The sequence below is a fragment of the Nymphalis io genome, chromosome 25 (assembly GCF_905147045.1).
Source record: "Nymphalis io chromosome 25, ilAglIoxx1.1, whole genome shotgun sequence".
Classification (NCBI taxonomy): Eukaryota; Metazoa; Arthropoda; class Insecta; order Lepidoptera; family Nymphalidae; genus Nymphalis; species Nymphalis io.
Genome location: NC_065912.1, coordinates 1,958,253 through 1,974,007, shown reverse-complemented (window position 1 = coordinate 1,974,007; position 15,755 = coordinate 1,958,253). Strand labels below are relative to the sequence as shown.

The 15,755-nt window shown below is 42.2% G+C and overlaps 1 protein-coding gene across 2 annotated transcripts; it reads right to left on the bottom strand.

Annotated features, from left to right (window-relative positions):
* Positions 1-1,871: 1,871 nt before the first annotated feature.
* LOC126778081 (erythroid differentiation-related factor 1) lies at positions 1,872-15,495 on the bottom strand. Of its 2 annotated transcripts, XM_050501444.1 has the most exons (16): positions 15,352-15,495; positions 14,776-14,957; positions 14,026-14,134; positions 13,596-13,733; positions 13,198-13,333; positions 12,247-12,945; positions 11,721-11,866; positions 9,713-9,829; positions 8,808-8,936; positions 7,731-8,382; positions 7,366-7,533; positions 7,050-7,269; positions 6,513-6,693; positions 6,021-6,312; positions 2,662-2,798; positions 1,872-2,580 (listed from the first exon to the last, which is right to left on the bottom strand). In XM_050501444.1, exons 1-16 carry the CDS (start codon positions 15,391-15,393, stop codon positions 2,335-2,337), a joined length of 3,594 nt encoding a protein of 1,197 aa, XP_050357401.1. In that variant the 5' UTR covers positions 15,394-15,495; the 3' UTR covers positions 1,872-2,334. The 2 variants fall into 2 exon arrangements, with proteins under 2 accessions (XP_050357401.1, XP_050357400.1); XM_050501443.1 differs by having other exon boundaries at positions 1,872-2,798.
* Between the last annotated feature and the right edge of the window lie 260 nt (positions 15,496-15,755).

Genomic DNA, 15,755 nt, shown 5'->3' with positions numbered 1-15,755 from the left:
AATACGAAAACAAAAATTGTAAAATTTATTACAATATAATTATTTAAATGTAAATAATGTAAAATCTGATGTACTTATCAATGGGGAATCCATGGATCCAGTTGAGTCTACTACATTCCTTGGCCTTACTGTTGATGCCAAGTTGCAGTGGGTCCCCCATATTGACGGATTGGCGAGTAGACTAAGCTCAGCGGCTTTTGCGGTTATTCACCGACGTTGATACGGCCCGTCTTGTATATTTTAGTTATTTTCACAGTATCATGTCTTACGTATTGTACTGTGGGGTTATGCTGCCGCAATCAATACGATATTTGTGCTGCAAAAGAGAGCTATTCGCGCAATCTATAACCTAGGAGCTAAAGAATCTCTAAGACAGAAATTTAAAGAAATTAAAATATTAACTGTTGCTTCCCAATACATATTATGTAATATATCTCAATACATATAATGTGTACGGAAAAATATTAATGATTTTGTGAGAAAATGTGATACTCATAACATTGGTATAAGGAACGAACACAAATTAATTACTCCCGTTATTCGACTGCATAGAGTCAAAACTCTCAATGTATACAGTTCTACAACAGGATCCCAGAAAGCGTTCAAAATGCCTCAGTTGCTAAATTTAAAAAAATTGTAAAGGAACGCTTATGTGCTAAAGGTTATTATACAATTAATGAATTTATGAATGATAGTACTCCTTTGGAATAAAACGACCGCCGCAAGGTTATTTCTCTTCTTTTTTTTTGTAAACGATACATGAAAAAAAAAACCCGCTGAGTTTATTTCGCCGGTTCTTCTCAGGGCTGCATGTTTCTTTTTCGAACCGGTGGTAGTTTCTGGTGTGAATATCAATGTTGAATAAATCATTTTGATTTTAATTCCATAGACAATAATTATGTTTTAATATTTAATGTGATTTAGCCTATACCGATAAATCCTAGCTAATATATGTATATAATAAAGGTACATATCTCATATATAATATTTGTTTAAATAAACATTACATTTATACTTATATTTATAATATTAAAAATTGAAGATTGAACTTTTAATACACTCTAATACAAATTTCCTTTATTTGCGATTGATTCCATAATTATACCTATGTTAGAAAATTGATTATTTTATTAAGAAACAACCATACCTTCTATGGTGATTTTATGTAATTCCCAATTAAACAAATATAATTAATCTCCCAATGTTCGAAGATCAACTAAGTATTTTACTTAATCTCAAACAACTATATAAAAATAATAATATATAAAAATATATGTTTTCTCTTACTTTTATGACATCAGTTATATACATATATGTTGTGAAACAAATTATTAAATAATAATAATATCCTGGGACATTTTTCACACAGGGCCATCTGATCCCAAATTAAGCTTGTACAGAGCGTGTACTATGGAAACCAGACAATTGATATACTACATATATTATTTTTCTTTTTGTTAATACATACTTATATATATATAATTACACCCAGACCGAGGACAAACAGACATGTTCATGCACTCAAAAATCAGTCCTGGGTTTGAATCGAACCCACAATCTCCGGCGTGTAAGGCAAGCATCTACCAACCACGCCAACCGGCTCGTCAAAGATAGAAAATATTAAATAAAATAAAATAAAGGTTCATAGTACTATACAACAATAATATAGTATAACACGAAGACTGACAATCGGTAGTCCTATAAAAATATGTTAACACAAATATAAAACGTGGCAAATAAAAAAAAAAACTCTCAAACAAACATTTGAACACAAAACACTTTATTTATAAAACAATTAAATAATTATTTACAAAACTTATAAAGAGATTCGCTTATTTGTCAAATCTTTTAAAGATAAAATGCGCTTTGATTTAAAAACATTTTGTTAGATTTACAATATAAGCTTAACACAAATAAAAAATTTGGCCGTCAAGGAAGGAAATTGTTATGAAGGAGGTTAAGAAAAGAATTTATAATGAATGGAAACGAATGAATGAATGAAGTGAAGTAAATTGAAATATAGTTTCATAATTTTTATTTTTATATAAATATATATCATCGAATTATTTTGTATACGCGCCACGCACACAAGAATGGAAGGATTTATGATATCAAAAGAGATCACCAATAGATGTTTCACATCAAAAAAAGGTTTGAAACCCGCTTCCGGTCGATGAGAGCTCATTGACATTTCTGTCTATCCAAAAAAAACCTCACCGATTTTTCTATCTTTTTTTAACGATCACGTTATCACTTTGACATGAGGAAAAGCTATTTAATAAATTTGAAATACAACGGTAAGCAAAACTTTTTAAAAACAGTTTTAAAAAATATCTATTCAAACTCCTTGCTAATATCATCCATAGCAGTGAGCACGTTACAGATACTGGCCGCATATAATCTAACGTTATCCGATTTTTTAATCTTCAAACTAGCGCAATACAATTTCTTATACATGTCTGTCATTTTTTCGTAATCCTTGTTAGATTTCGATCTGCAATACTGTATGACGCTTTTTAATATGAAATTCAATCGATTTTCGTAAAGGCAGAGGAGACTATGTTCGTCTTTCAGCGTTTTCTCATCACCGTCCTCGGACTTAGGAACTTCCTTGTGGTCTTCGGACTTCGGAACTTCCTTGTGGTCTTCGGACTTCGGAACTTCCTTGTGCTCTTCGGACTTCGGAACTTCCTTGTTTTCTTCGGGTTCGCGATCTTTTAAGACTTTCATTATGGAGTGACACTGCCTCAGTAATTCTATTGCGTTCTGGAGTGCCTTCAGTTTGAGATTCGGTGATACTGTAAAAGGAAATATGGTTTCAATTTAATTTTATTGAAAATAGGTTATCAGTCTGCCTCAAATGGGCCACCTGATGGTAAGCGATTGCCACCGAATAAGAAATATTAAGCATCCCTTACATCGCTCATAAGCCATCAACTTTGGGAACTAAGATGTTGTGTCCCTGTGCCTGTAGCTACACTGGCTCACTCACCCTTTATACCGGATCACAACAATATAGAAAAATATCATATACAATTTTTTAACAATTACTACACAACTACATATTATTATGTAATTTTATTGTTTATACATTTTTCAAGGCTCTTAGTTCTATTTATAACGACATTTAAGTATATCGCGATCCCGTCATAAAGTAATTTAATTTAACGTGATATTTTAATAGGGGCCATATTATTAAATCGCGTGACTCACGTGACGCAATGTCAACTCATTTCTATGCATGTGGCGACCACAGCTAATATATATTATTAATTTAAATTACACGAAATAAAAGAAAAAAATTAAACCTTATGTGTAGAACATATATCGTATAGAATTTTAATCTCTATACTAATATTATATATAAAGCTGATGAGTTCGTTTGGTTGAACGCGTTAATCTCAGGAACTACGGGTTCGAGTTAAATATTTTTTTAGTGTTGGAAAGCCCATTTATCGAGGAAGGCTATAGGCTATATAACATCACGCCACGACCAATAGGAACATAGCATCAATGAAAAATAAAAATGTTGCAAATACAGGGAAAATGTATTCCTTTTGATAGCTTTCATTGCGTGAACTGCGTTTACGCAACGCGTAAACGGTTAAAGTAACGCAACAATCATGTATGACGGCATTGTTCCTCATAAAAAGTTCTAGAAAAAAGTCCGCGATAACATATGTCTACCTTTTAAGGTTGACTCACAATAACTTTTTTTATTATAATCAAATTTATTTTAAAACAATGCATTATTTGCGAAGTCGTGTTTATAAACACGGTATTAATTCTTATCTAAATAAATAAGTTATTTTCCTTCCCTGATCCCTACAATAGTTGTTAAAAAAAACGCGCGCTTATTTAAAAACCGTCATTTTGTCGGTGAATAGAATGGTACAGTAATTAATTCATTATCGACGCGACTTGTAATTTGTTGAATGTGTACAATTGTGTTATTCGACTTTTTAAGAGTAATTGTTTGAGTTGTTTAAATTAATTTGTAAGATTTGGAGTTCCATTTTAGCTTCACTTCTGGATGCTATAAATATATTTAATACACGGCATGTTTTAATTGGGATATGACCCGTTTTGTGTCTAGTATGAGTCGAAAAGTGCTCCAGGCGCACGGTGAGGAACATGGCGGCGTCTAATAGCGGGCGGCACGTTTATGTGGGGGGGGGCGTACCGGCGGCGTGCGCCTCCAGCGCGGCGACGTGCTCCAGGCGCACGGTGAGGAACATGGCGGCGTCTAATAGCGGGCGGCACGTTTATGTGGGGGGGGGCGTACCGGCGGCGTGCGCCTCCAGCGCGGCGACGTGCTCCAGGCGCACGGTGAGGAACATGGCGGCGTCTAATAGCGGGCGGCACGTTTATGTGGGGGGGGGCGTACCGGCGGCGTGCGCCTCCAGCGCGGCGACGTGCTCCAGGCGCACGGTGAGGAACATGGCGGCGTCTAATAGCGGGCGGCACGTTTATGTGGGGGGGGGCGTACCGGCGGCGTGCGCCTCCAGCGCGGCGACGTGCTCCAGGCGCACGGTGAGGAACATGGCGGCGTCTAATAGCGGGCGGCACGTTTATGTGGGGGGGGGCGTACCGGCGGCGTGCGCCTCCAGCGCGGCGACGTGCTCCAGGCGCACGGTGAGGAACATGGCGGCGTCTAATAGCGGGCGGCACGTTTATGTGGGGGGGGGCGTACCGGCGGCGTGCGCCTCCAGCGCGGCGACGTGCTCCAGGCGCACGGTGAGGAACATGGCGGCGTCTAATAGCGGGCGGCACGTTTATGTGGGGGGGGGCGTACCGGCGGCGTGCGCCTCCAGCGCGGCGACGTGCTCCAGGCGCACGGTGAGGAACATGGCGGCGTCTAATAGCGGGCGGCACGTTTATGTGGGGGGGGGCGTACCGGCGGCGTGCGCCTCCAGCGCGGCGACGTGCTCCAGGCGCACGGTGAGGAACATGGCGGCGTCTAATAGCGGGCGGCACGTTTATGTGGGGGGGGGCGTACCGGCGGCGTGCGCCTCCAGCGCGGCGACGTGCTCCAGGCGCACGGTGAGGAACATGGCGGCGTCTAATAGCGGGCGGCACGTTTATGTGGGGGGGGGCGTACCGGCGGCGTGCGCCTCCAGCGCGGCGACGTGCTCCAGGCGCACGGTGAGGAACATGGCGGCGTCTAATAGCGGGCGGCACGTTTATGTGGGGGGGGGCGTACCGGCGGCGTGCGCCTCCAGCGCGGCGACGTGCTCCAGGCGCACGGTGAGGAACATGGCGGCGTCTAATAGCGGGCGGCACGTTTATGTGGGGGGGGGCGTACCGGCGGCGTGCGCCTCCAGCGCGGCGACGTGCTCCAGGCGCACGGTGAGGAACATGGCGGCGTCTAATAGCGGGCGGCACGTTTATGTGGGGGGGGGCGTACCGGCGGCGTGCGCCTCCAGCGCGGCGACGTGCTCCAGGCGCACGGTGAGGAACATGGCGGCGTCTAATAGCGGGCGGCACGTTTATGTGGGGGGGGGCGTACCGGCGGCGTGCGCCTCCAGCGCGGCGACGTGCTCCAGGCGCACGGTGAGGAACATGGCGGCGTCTAATAGCGGGCGGCACGTTTATGTGGGGGGGGGCGTACCGGCGGCGTGCGCCTCCAGCGCGGCGACGTGCTCCAGGCGCACGGTGAGGAACATGGCGGCGTCTAATAGCGGGCGGCACGTTTATGTGGGGGGGGGCGTACCGGCGGCGTGCGCCTCCAGCGCGGCGACGTGCTCCAGGCGCACGGTGAGGAACATGGCGGCGTCTAATAGCGGGCGGCACGTTTATGTGGGGGGGGGGCGTACCGGCGGCGTGCGCCTCCAGCGCGGCGACGTGCTCCAGGCGCACGGTGAGGAACATGGCGGCGTCTAATAGCGGGCGGCACGTTTATGTGGGGGGGGGCGTACCGGCGGCGTGCGCCTCCAGCGCGGCGACGTGCTCCAGGCGCACGGTGAGGAACATGGCGGCGTCTAATAGCGGGCGGCACGTTTATGTGGGGGGGGGCGTACCGGCGGCGTGCGCCTCCAGCGCGGCGACGTGCTCCAGGCGCACGGTGAGGAACATGGCGGCGTCCTCCAGCGCCGCGAATTGCCGCGCGGCGCGCTCGTAGTTCGCGCACGTGGCGAGCAGCAGGCCGCGCCGGCGCGGGCCGTCCGCGGCGCGGAACTGCGCGTGGTGCAGCGAGCCCAGCCGGTGGTAGATCATGGCGGCGCGGAACTGGTACAGGTACTGGCGCGGGCCCGGGCTCAGCGGGCAGTGCCTCAGCGCGTGCTTGAACGCGTCCGCCACCTCGGACACTTCCTGCGATACGATATCGTATAAGTACGAAGCGATCGAACGGAGAACCTGTGAGGTTTGGCTTTAGGGTCGCGACGGCGGGCACAGTTAATATATAACGTGTTTTACAAAATAAATAGATTTCAAAGCTCCGATTAAACAAGAGACGCGTAATTTTTTTTGCTGTTTCATAGTCAATTAATTTCCCGTTATCGGTAACTCACATTAGCATATAAACTAGGGCAGTCCTGCATGAGCACCGCCCTGGTGTAGAGATGGCAGGACAGCTCCCAGGAGACCAGGTCCCACACGGAGACGGCGCCGCACGACTCCCGCGGCCCGAGCAGCTTGAGCGCGGACGAGTACAGCTCCTCCGCCTGGCTGTACAGGCTACGCTTCTGGGAGCTACACTCGGAAATAATTGAAATATTAAATTAATAAAACTTTATAAAATTAATAAAACTTTATTTTGCCTACCTATGATCATTAAAAAGCCTACATTTTGAACCTGTTGTTGTTTTTTTTTATAATTCCCGGGTAGACAACTGACTCCACTCTAAATGGTAATTGAGTCCAAAATTTAAAGCTACCATTAGCTAACATTATAAAAATGTATAAGAACAGGTTCAAAATGTAGGGTTTTTAATTGATTGATGAATTTTTAACAAATATTGGCCCATTTGCCAGTCAAACAACGCAGATCTTTCAAATTACAGGAAGCATATAAACAAAGAGTATTGAGTTCTTTAGAATATACTCACTTAAAGTTTCCCTGATCACAATGAGCCTTGAACCTCATGTACCTCGCCTTGTTGCAATATAATAGAGCTAAATTAGGCACATCCTTGACTTGCTCAAATATCGCTGTGGCCTCGTCGAGACACTCGGAGGAGCGACGGGAGAACGTCAAGAATTGCTCTCGGAGTTGCTCCACTTTGGGATCAGTTTGGTCTGCTTCTTCAGCGTATTTAATGTAGATCTCTGTATGTACAAGTAGTTTATTTGAGTAAAAACAGCAACATTTAATAAAACTTAAAAACATCGTGCGCTGTCCGTGCGTGGTTAGCGCGTACTCACGTTGCGCGTCGTGCATGTACCGCACGGCCAGCTCGTTGCAGACGGAGGCTCGCCTGCGCAGCAGCTCGCCCCGCTTGTGCGTGACGTCGGCCGACGCCCGCTCCGCCCGCTCGTAGTACCGACACGATGCCAACATCGAGTCCGTCTCGCACAGCGGGAGCGCGATCTCTGAAACGGAACGTTGTACAGTCGAACAAAATTTTGGTGACAAAAGAGAGTATATCGTATAAATTTGTTTATATAAGAATTACATTTTTATTTAAAGTATCTTAACAATTAAAAAATTATATAAAATAACTCAAGTGAGAAATACTTCTACTAATTTCCTCCGAATGCAACCCAGCTCATTAAAATGACCAGCTCACCTAATTCAAACTCATCCCCTGCATCACCATCGATCTCCTCCGCCATATCTTTTTCAATCTCCAATTTTATCTGACCATCGATATCGTGGTCAGTCTCGAACTGCTTCTTGAACTGCTCTAAGCTGGCCCAATTTTTGCTGAGTTGGAAGAAATTGTCACCGACTCTACCAATGAGACAGCCAGCGTCGACGACGCGACTTTTTATAATCATATTACTTAACAACTTTTGACATTTGCTGGCCAAATGAATATACTTAAGGGAAAAGCCGAACTGTTCATGTGAGTAGCTGTATTCGGCCAGTGTTGCATAAGCAAGGCATATTTTTTCGTATAGTAAAGTCTTCAAGTGGAGTTTCCACGCGAAATTGTCATCTCTATTGGGTTCGTGCCAATTTGGTAACGTGTTATTCTCCTTTCTAACTAATATGGCGTTCTTGTCTATGTTCGATTTAGACTCTATCAAACAGTTTCCAGCTTTATCCGTGTTTTTCCTCTCCTTCTTGCGTCTCCTGCTCCTGGATACGTGTTCTTTGCCGTCCTTGTTGCGTTTTAGCGGTTCGTAGTTCATTGAAATGGGTTCATAGGGATTTGCCATTTTAGGATGTTGCTCTTCAATTATGATTTGTTGTCTGAGTCGCTCGCGTTCTTCTTCCTTTGAATAAATACATAAAATTAAAAAATCAAAAAAATTAAATTAATTATTATTTTTATAATGCTTTACAATAATAACGGTTACAATGAATAACGTTTTGTGCAACCCTGTCTAGGTAGGTAGTACACACTCACCAGGTATTCTACCGCCAAACAGCAATATTTAGTATTATTGGGTGACGGTTTGAAGGGTGAGCCGGTGTAACTACAGGCACAAGGGACATAACATCTTCGTTACCAAGGTCGTTACATACACCACGCATTGGCGAAGGAATGGTTAATATTTCTTACATTGCCGATGTCTATTGGCGGTGGTGACCATTAACCATGAGCTGGCCCATTTTGCACGTACACCTACTTTTTTTTAAAAAGCCAAACAAACCAGGAATTGGTTACTTCAAAATATATTCTTAAGCTATAATATACCTTTGATTTATCAATAGTGAGATGATGCAATGCTTTAAGTCCCTTGAGGGCGTGTTTCAGCGCCCTTCCACAACGAGTCGCTGGTTCGAGTCCCAAGCCTTTATTGCCATCTCTTTTGATTTTCTCATTCTGAAAAAAATAATAATTACATAATCATACGCTTATGCGTCTGTTGCGGACTCTGCGTGCTCCTGATGTTTGGCAATCTCTGTCTCCATGTCCTATCTTGAAACGAAGTTTAATTTCACCGCCCCCGTGCAGTCACTCGTACACTGCGTGTGTGCGAGCGTGTGAGTCCGTGTGTGTGTACCGTGCGTCGCGCAGAGCGGCGGTGTCCGATGTCCCGCAGCGCCAGTCCGCGCGCGCCCGCCCCCGTGCAGTCGCTCGTACACTGCGTGTGTGCGAGCGTGTGAGTCCGTGTGTGTGTACCGTGCGTCGCGCAGAGCGGCGGTGTCCGATGTCCCGCAGCGCCAGTCCGCGCGCGCCCGCCCCCGTGCAGTCGCTCGTACACTGCGTGTGTGCGAGCGTGTGAGTCCGTGTGTGTGTACCGTGCGTCGCGCAGAGCGGCGGTGTCCGATGTCCCGCAGCGCCAGTCCGCGCGCGCCCGCCCCCGTGCAGTCGCTCGTACACTGCGTGTGTGCGAGCGTGTGAGTCCGTGTGTGTGTACCGTGCGTCGCGCAGAGCGGCGGTGTCCGATGTCCCGCAGCGCCAGTCCGCGCGCGCCCGCCCCCGTGCAGTCGCTCGTACACTGCGTGTGTGCGAGCGTGTGAGTCCGTGTGTGTGTACCGTGCGTCGCGCAGAGCGGCGGTGTCCGATGTCCCGCAGCGCCAGTCCGCGCGCGCCCGCCCCCGTGCAGTCACTCGTACACTGCGTGTGTGCGAGCGTGTGAGTCCGTGTGTGTGTACCGTGCGTCGCGCAGAGCGGCGGTGTCCGATGTCCCGCAGCGCCAGTCCGCGTGCGCCCGCCCCCGTGCAGTCGCTCGTACACTGCAGCGACAACGCCGCACCGCTCGCCGCCTGTGGCTGGAAACATTTCATTTATTGTGCTTTAAGTTAATATTGGAAAAAACCTTACGAGATGGTAAAGCTTTGTGCTTGCATGTCTGGGTAAGTACCGCCTATTCATCACTTATTCTACCGCTACACAGCACTACTTATTATTGTTTCTTTCCGGTTTAAAGAATGACGAACGCCAGTGTAACAGGCACATGGGACATATCTTATTTACCAATTTCATTGGCGTATTGTCAATGTAAAGATAATTAAATTTCTTACAACGCCTATGGACGGTGGGGGCTACTTACCACCACGTATCAAATATAATATTAAAAATTTTAAACTCTATCACCAAGTAAAACAGTCTTAACAACGAGGGACTCGCTGTAGACTAAGAGTTTTTGATGTTATCAGAGTGGATACATTTGTGGGGATTGAGACTTTAGACATTTTTGTTGTACATATAATGGTGATCTCTGGAAATCCAAATCTAAAGTAAGCTTGTCACTACCTATTGGTTAATTTTAGTTGTACAAAAGATAAATGCCAACCGGATTTACTGGTGGTAGGGCTTTGTGCAAGCTCGTCTGGGTAGGTACCACCCACTCATCAGATATTCTACCGCAAAACAGCAATACTTGATATTGTTGTGTTCCGGTTTGAAGGGTGAGTGAGCCAGTGTAATTACAGGCACAAGGGACATAAAATCTTAGTTCCCAAGGTTGGTGGCGCATTGGATATGTAAGCGATGGTTGACATTTCTTACAATGCTAATGTCTAAGAGCGTTGGTGACCACTTACCATCAGGTGGCCCATATGCTCGTCCGCCTTCCTATTCTATAAAAAAAAAAAAAAAAAACATTACGAAAGTAACCATTCAAAAACTATGTAATTTACAGCCAGCTCCTATATGAGTCCGTGTGTGTGATGATTACCACTAGATGGTTTACCTCAAGAAATAGAGTAGAGTAGGCAATATTTATAGTTTTCATGTTGCTATTATTATCTAGACACGCGGTAGCGTGTCAAGCCAAGTTCAAGCTAACAGAACTGGCGAGCAGCACCGTACCAATATTACACGAACCATTTGGAGCTACTTTTGATCACCTCATAACCCAAAAACTATTTCACATAAACAAATCAAATTTGGGTCATATATTGAGACTGGCGGCATATGTGCTCCAAATTTCATAAAAACACCTCAAACGGTTATTGAGATATTAACGTCCAAAAAACGTCATTTTTATCACTGACATACCTATAGATCAGAACTCTAACCCAGTTCTAGATGATCTAGAAAGTTCAAATTTGGCATCCAGATAAGTAGTGGGGTGAATACAAAGGAATAAATCCGAAACTAATAAATTTTTATCTTTTTATTATAATTTTTCAATTAATTGATCCTATTAGGAACTTACTTATAATTCCTGTAATGTAGGAATCGGCCTTTAAAAATTGATGACAGCCGGTCTTTATGTGGATTTTAAGGTCTTCACGTGAATGTATAATGAGTGGAATACCACTCTTAATTTTTTTTTAATCCAAACATATCCTAGTACTTAAAACTACTTACAACTAAGAGTATAGTCGACTTTCGTATTTATTAATAATTATTTATAAGTAAATTATAATAAGTATACCGTAACCGTAACAGCCTGTGAATATCCCACTGCTGGGCTAAAGGCCTCCTCTCCTCTTTTTGAGGAGAAGGTTTGGAGCTTATTCCACCACGCTGCTCCAATGCGGGTTGGTAGAATTCACATGTGGCAGAATTTCAGTGAAATTAGACACATGCAGGTTTCCTCACGATGTTTTCCTTCACCGTAAAGCACGAGATGAATTATAATCACAAATTAAGCACATGAAAATTCAGTGGTACATGTTTTTGATGGGTTACAGTTAACACAAAATTCAATACCTTGTCTGTGGCGTCGCTCACGATCTCCACGTTGTCGTCGTCGCACTTGTCTCGCTCACATCCGCCGTCTCCTTCCGACTTGGTGTGGGGGGGGAACTCGGCATAGTCTCCGAAATCAGATTCTTCCTCGGAGTCTGAACTTTCATCTTGAAATAATATTGTAACGATTAGGCAGTGATTCTTGTTTAAGATTGGATGTAATGACACAACGGCCTGTATGTGTCACTGCTGGGAAAGACCTCCTTTCCTCATAAGAAGATTTTGAGCATGATGGATACTCAGTAACAGCCTGTTAATGTCCCACTGCTGGGCTAAGGCCTCCTCTCCCTTTTGAGGAGAAGGATGGATACTCATATGGCTGAATTTCATCTAACAAATAATGGTATCCTCACGTTGTCTCCCTGCAGCGCTGAGTTTCATAACCCAATTCTTATGGAAGGTACCGGTACCTTTAAGCCCGGACTTAAATGAAAACCATGCAATTGAAAATGTTTTTTTCCAGTTTTGACTTATAAAACCAACTAACCTTTAAAATTGGGACAAGCTGGATTAGTAGTCGCCGGCACGTACAAATCTGCCAACATGTAGTGCGAAGAAGCCACGATCTGCGGATAGCGTTCCTCTTGCAGCAGTTCCACGACGTGTTCCAGCAGCTGCCTCACGTGTTTGGACCTGTTCATGAGCCGCATGTTCCTGGCCACTCTGTACAGGAGCATGGCTACCGGCGTCGTGAACGGGTTGTCCATGTCATCTGGACAGAGCGACGTCAGGTCGTACAGCTTCACCACATCATCGTGCGGCCCCTTGAACAGCCAGTAAGTGTGACCCGCTTTCGTGGCATTCGATTTAAGAAACGATAATATATTCTGGGCGACGTTTCTTATGACTTTCGGTGAAAATCTCGAATTCTCCATATTAGGTAAGTCTTCGGTTTTCATCGGCTCGTACTTCTGTACTATGCCGTCTAGATGGTAGCACATTAGAACTTCAGGTACGTTGCACATCAAGTTGTCCAGCCAGTAGTCTATACCTGTCAGTACGTTTATTGGTTCCCTGGCGTCCCTTAAACGGAGACTGACACATGGTCGGTCTTTGTCACCGAATATTGGTAGATTGCTGCCGATTAACATGTGTATTTCTTCAAACGTCCAGAGAACGTTTCGGTTGAAACTCTTCTCATTGGTCGGCTCTTCTGGTCTAGTGTCGGGTTCAGGAAGAAAGGGCCCTTTGGAACAAATGTTACATGTAATAAAGTTTTTAAGGAAATTCGAAACATTTCTTTTATGTATATATTGAAATTTATAACCACATACATTTATTTCTTTTATCAAAAAAGTTAGTAATGTAATGTAAAATTAGTATGTCTAAGTAATTTTTTTTTAGTAAATAATTTATTGTAATATTATAATGTGAATATAATAAGTTTTATTCCCTAACAAATATATCCCAAATATGTTGAAAATAAATACATCCATACCGGCTAAGCACATAGGAGTATGAGGTACAACACTAGGTAAAGGCTGAGGTAGCTCTACCACGCTATGAGACAGAAACTTATGCGTCAACTGTAATGCTGAGCTGGGACTCGGAGCGAACGTCAAGGACATACGTTCCTGTAAATACATATTAAATGTATTATTAAATATTGCAATAATTGTTTATTTTATTATCTGTATAAATAAAAGTCAATATTTATAATGACTATGTACACTTTTTTCTATACTTCTTGCATGCTTTGGCACAATGGTTAGTTCCGATATCAATTTTTATTTTTTTTATACAAAAATCACTAATTATAAGCTTAGTATATTCAAAGTAAATAAAGAAAAAACATATGAACTTTACATCATAATGATAAATAAAAAGAAATAAAACCTTTTCGGACATAGTTTTAAGAATGTTTTCATAGAAGAAATCTTTCAGCCAAGACCATTCGGACTTCATTAGATACTCATAAACATCAAAATCATCTAAAAGTAGTGTGTTCTCTACTCTGTGCACCATCATGCTAACCTGAAACAATATTTTAATTTTAAAAACAAGATAAAAAAAAATGTTTTATGTTATAACATTATATTTCATAATTGATGTCGATAGAAAATTTAATGGCATTACCCCGTTCAACTTATTACATTGTGAGATAAATGTTAAAGGTTATTTTAAAAACATAAACGTGCATTACGTAAATGGAGGGAATCAAGTTCCTCAGCCAGAATACCATAAGAATCTTATATAAGCATCTTAAGCTAAAATATTACTTGATAAATTAAATAATTAAAAAAATTAAATTAAATTTTTGACATACTGTTCCATTGGGCTGGTAGGGCAATTTAAGTAATTTTTTTATGCATTCCGCATCTGAAATAACATCCACTTCACCGACACAGTCAGGAAACATATGCGCCATTCTAAAACTGTGGAGCAAACATAAACTTTTTAATATTCTACTGATCAATTTAAACTGGGCAACTGCACCGGAGAAATTAAATTAAGTAATTTTGTGCCTAAATACTGATGATATCTCTATTAGCTCACTCTTATAATCCCAACACTGGCCCTGGCCTATGATCAGGGTAGTGCGGGATTGTCTTTCAGAACACTTTGGTTGAAGCTTTTACTTCACAAAAATTGCATTACAGTTTATATTATATAAATAAAAATTACCACTATTATAAAAATCAAGCAACCTTATACCCCTGGTAATTTTGCCCTTTTCAAACACATTACAATTGCCCCAATCGCTCTACCCCAGGGCAAAACGCTGTATGATATGATGGGATGGCTATTCATATATAACCAAAGAAAGACAACTTGCAGACCAACTTAGTAAACTGAGATTTTCTTGACAGAAAAACTCAATATTTTACTAACACTATCTGGAATATAAACAGTGGACCTTGAGATCTGCAGCCTTATAACCACTGAGCCAACAAGGGTGGAACAATTAAACATGAGTTAATAATAAGTTAAGTGAAACATAATAATTATCTGTCAATAGCTTACAATACAGGATACTTAGGGTGAGTAATAATAATAAAATACAAAAGTTTCATACCTTGAAAGCCCACTATCTCTCGTAATAATCTGTTTAAGGCCATATGTGTCGATCCCACCCCAGTTGGAAGGGGGTAGGTTGAGATCTGTATTACATTGCAGTCTAGCATATCCTACTGGGCTTTGAAATGCTGTATATTTGACAACCGCTGTTGACTTAACACCGGGAGATGGGCTTCGGTCCTAAAAAAGAAATATATTGTAAACAGTTATTTACATTTATTTATCTTAGTTTACTATAATGCCTATAAAATTTTGATTCTATTTTAATTCATGCATTATTAAAGTCAATTAGTATGTTTCTTATAATAAGTTTATTTAAGAATTTTACCATAACAATTAAATTTAAAATGATACTTATATATAAACGATTTTTGATTTTTTATAAGTATTATAAGCTGAAAATAATCATTCTTAGTATTTCAAACTGCTGTTAATATCTGCTGCTAAGGTATATTTGTTATTCATGTGGGTTAATATAGACAGATGTTCTAGAAAATGTGAGAATTTTTAGAATATCAAAATACAAGGCGAAATCGAGAAGTTTGTAAACATTGTCGGAATTAAATTATGTTACCTTGTTACGGTCACTTTCATTCTCCTTCTCGAAGTCATCCATATTTAATTTGTCTATATATTTCCTAATATACTAAAGAATAATTGAAATAAAAGCTTTAATCAGTCAGATTTTTCAAGTGAAATATATTTGGCACTACAGCTGCCGCAAGTAGGTATAAAAATTAACGCAGATTTATCTGTCTTTCAATGCTGTCAAACTTAAACGTAACAGCCTGAAATATTAGAAACGTTTAAAAATAATATTATTTATTTTCGTAGTTTTTCTTGAATAGTTTTCCTAATTTATAATACAGCTTTATTTAAAAAAATATGCATTAATATTTATTTATTTATTTTTTAAGAGAAAAGGAACGTTCACTAAGCTTAGAGATTTATCTCACTCGTCGATACACTACATCGATA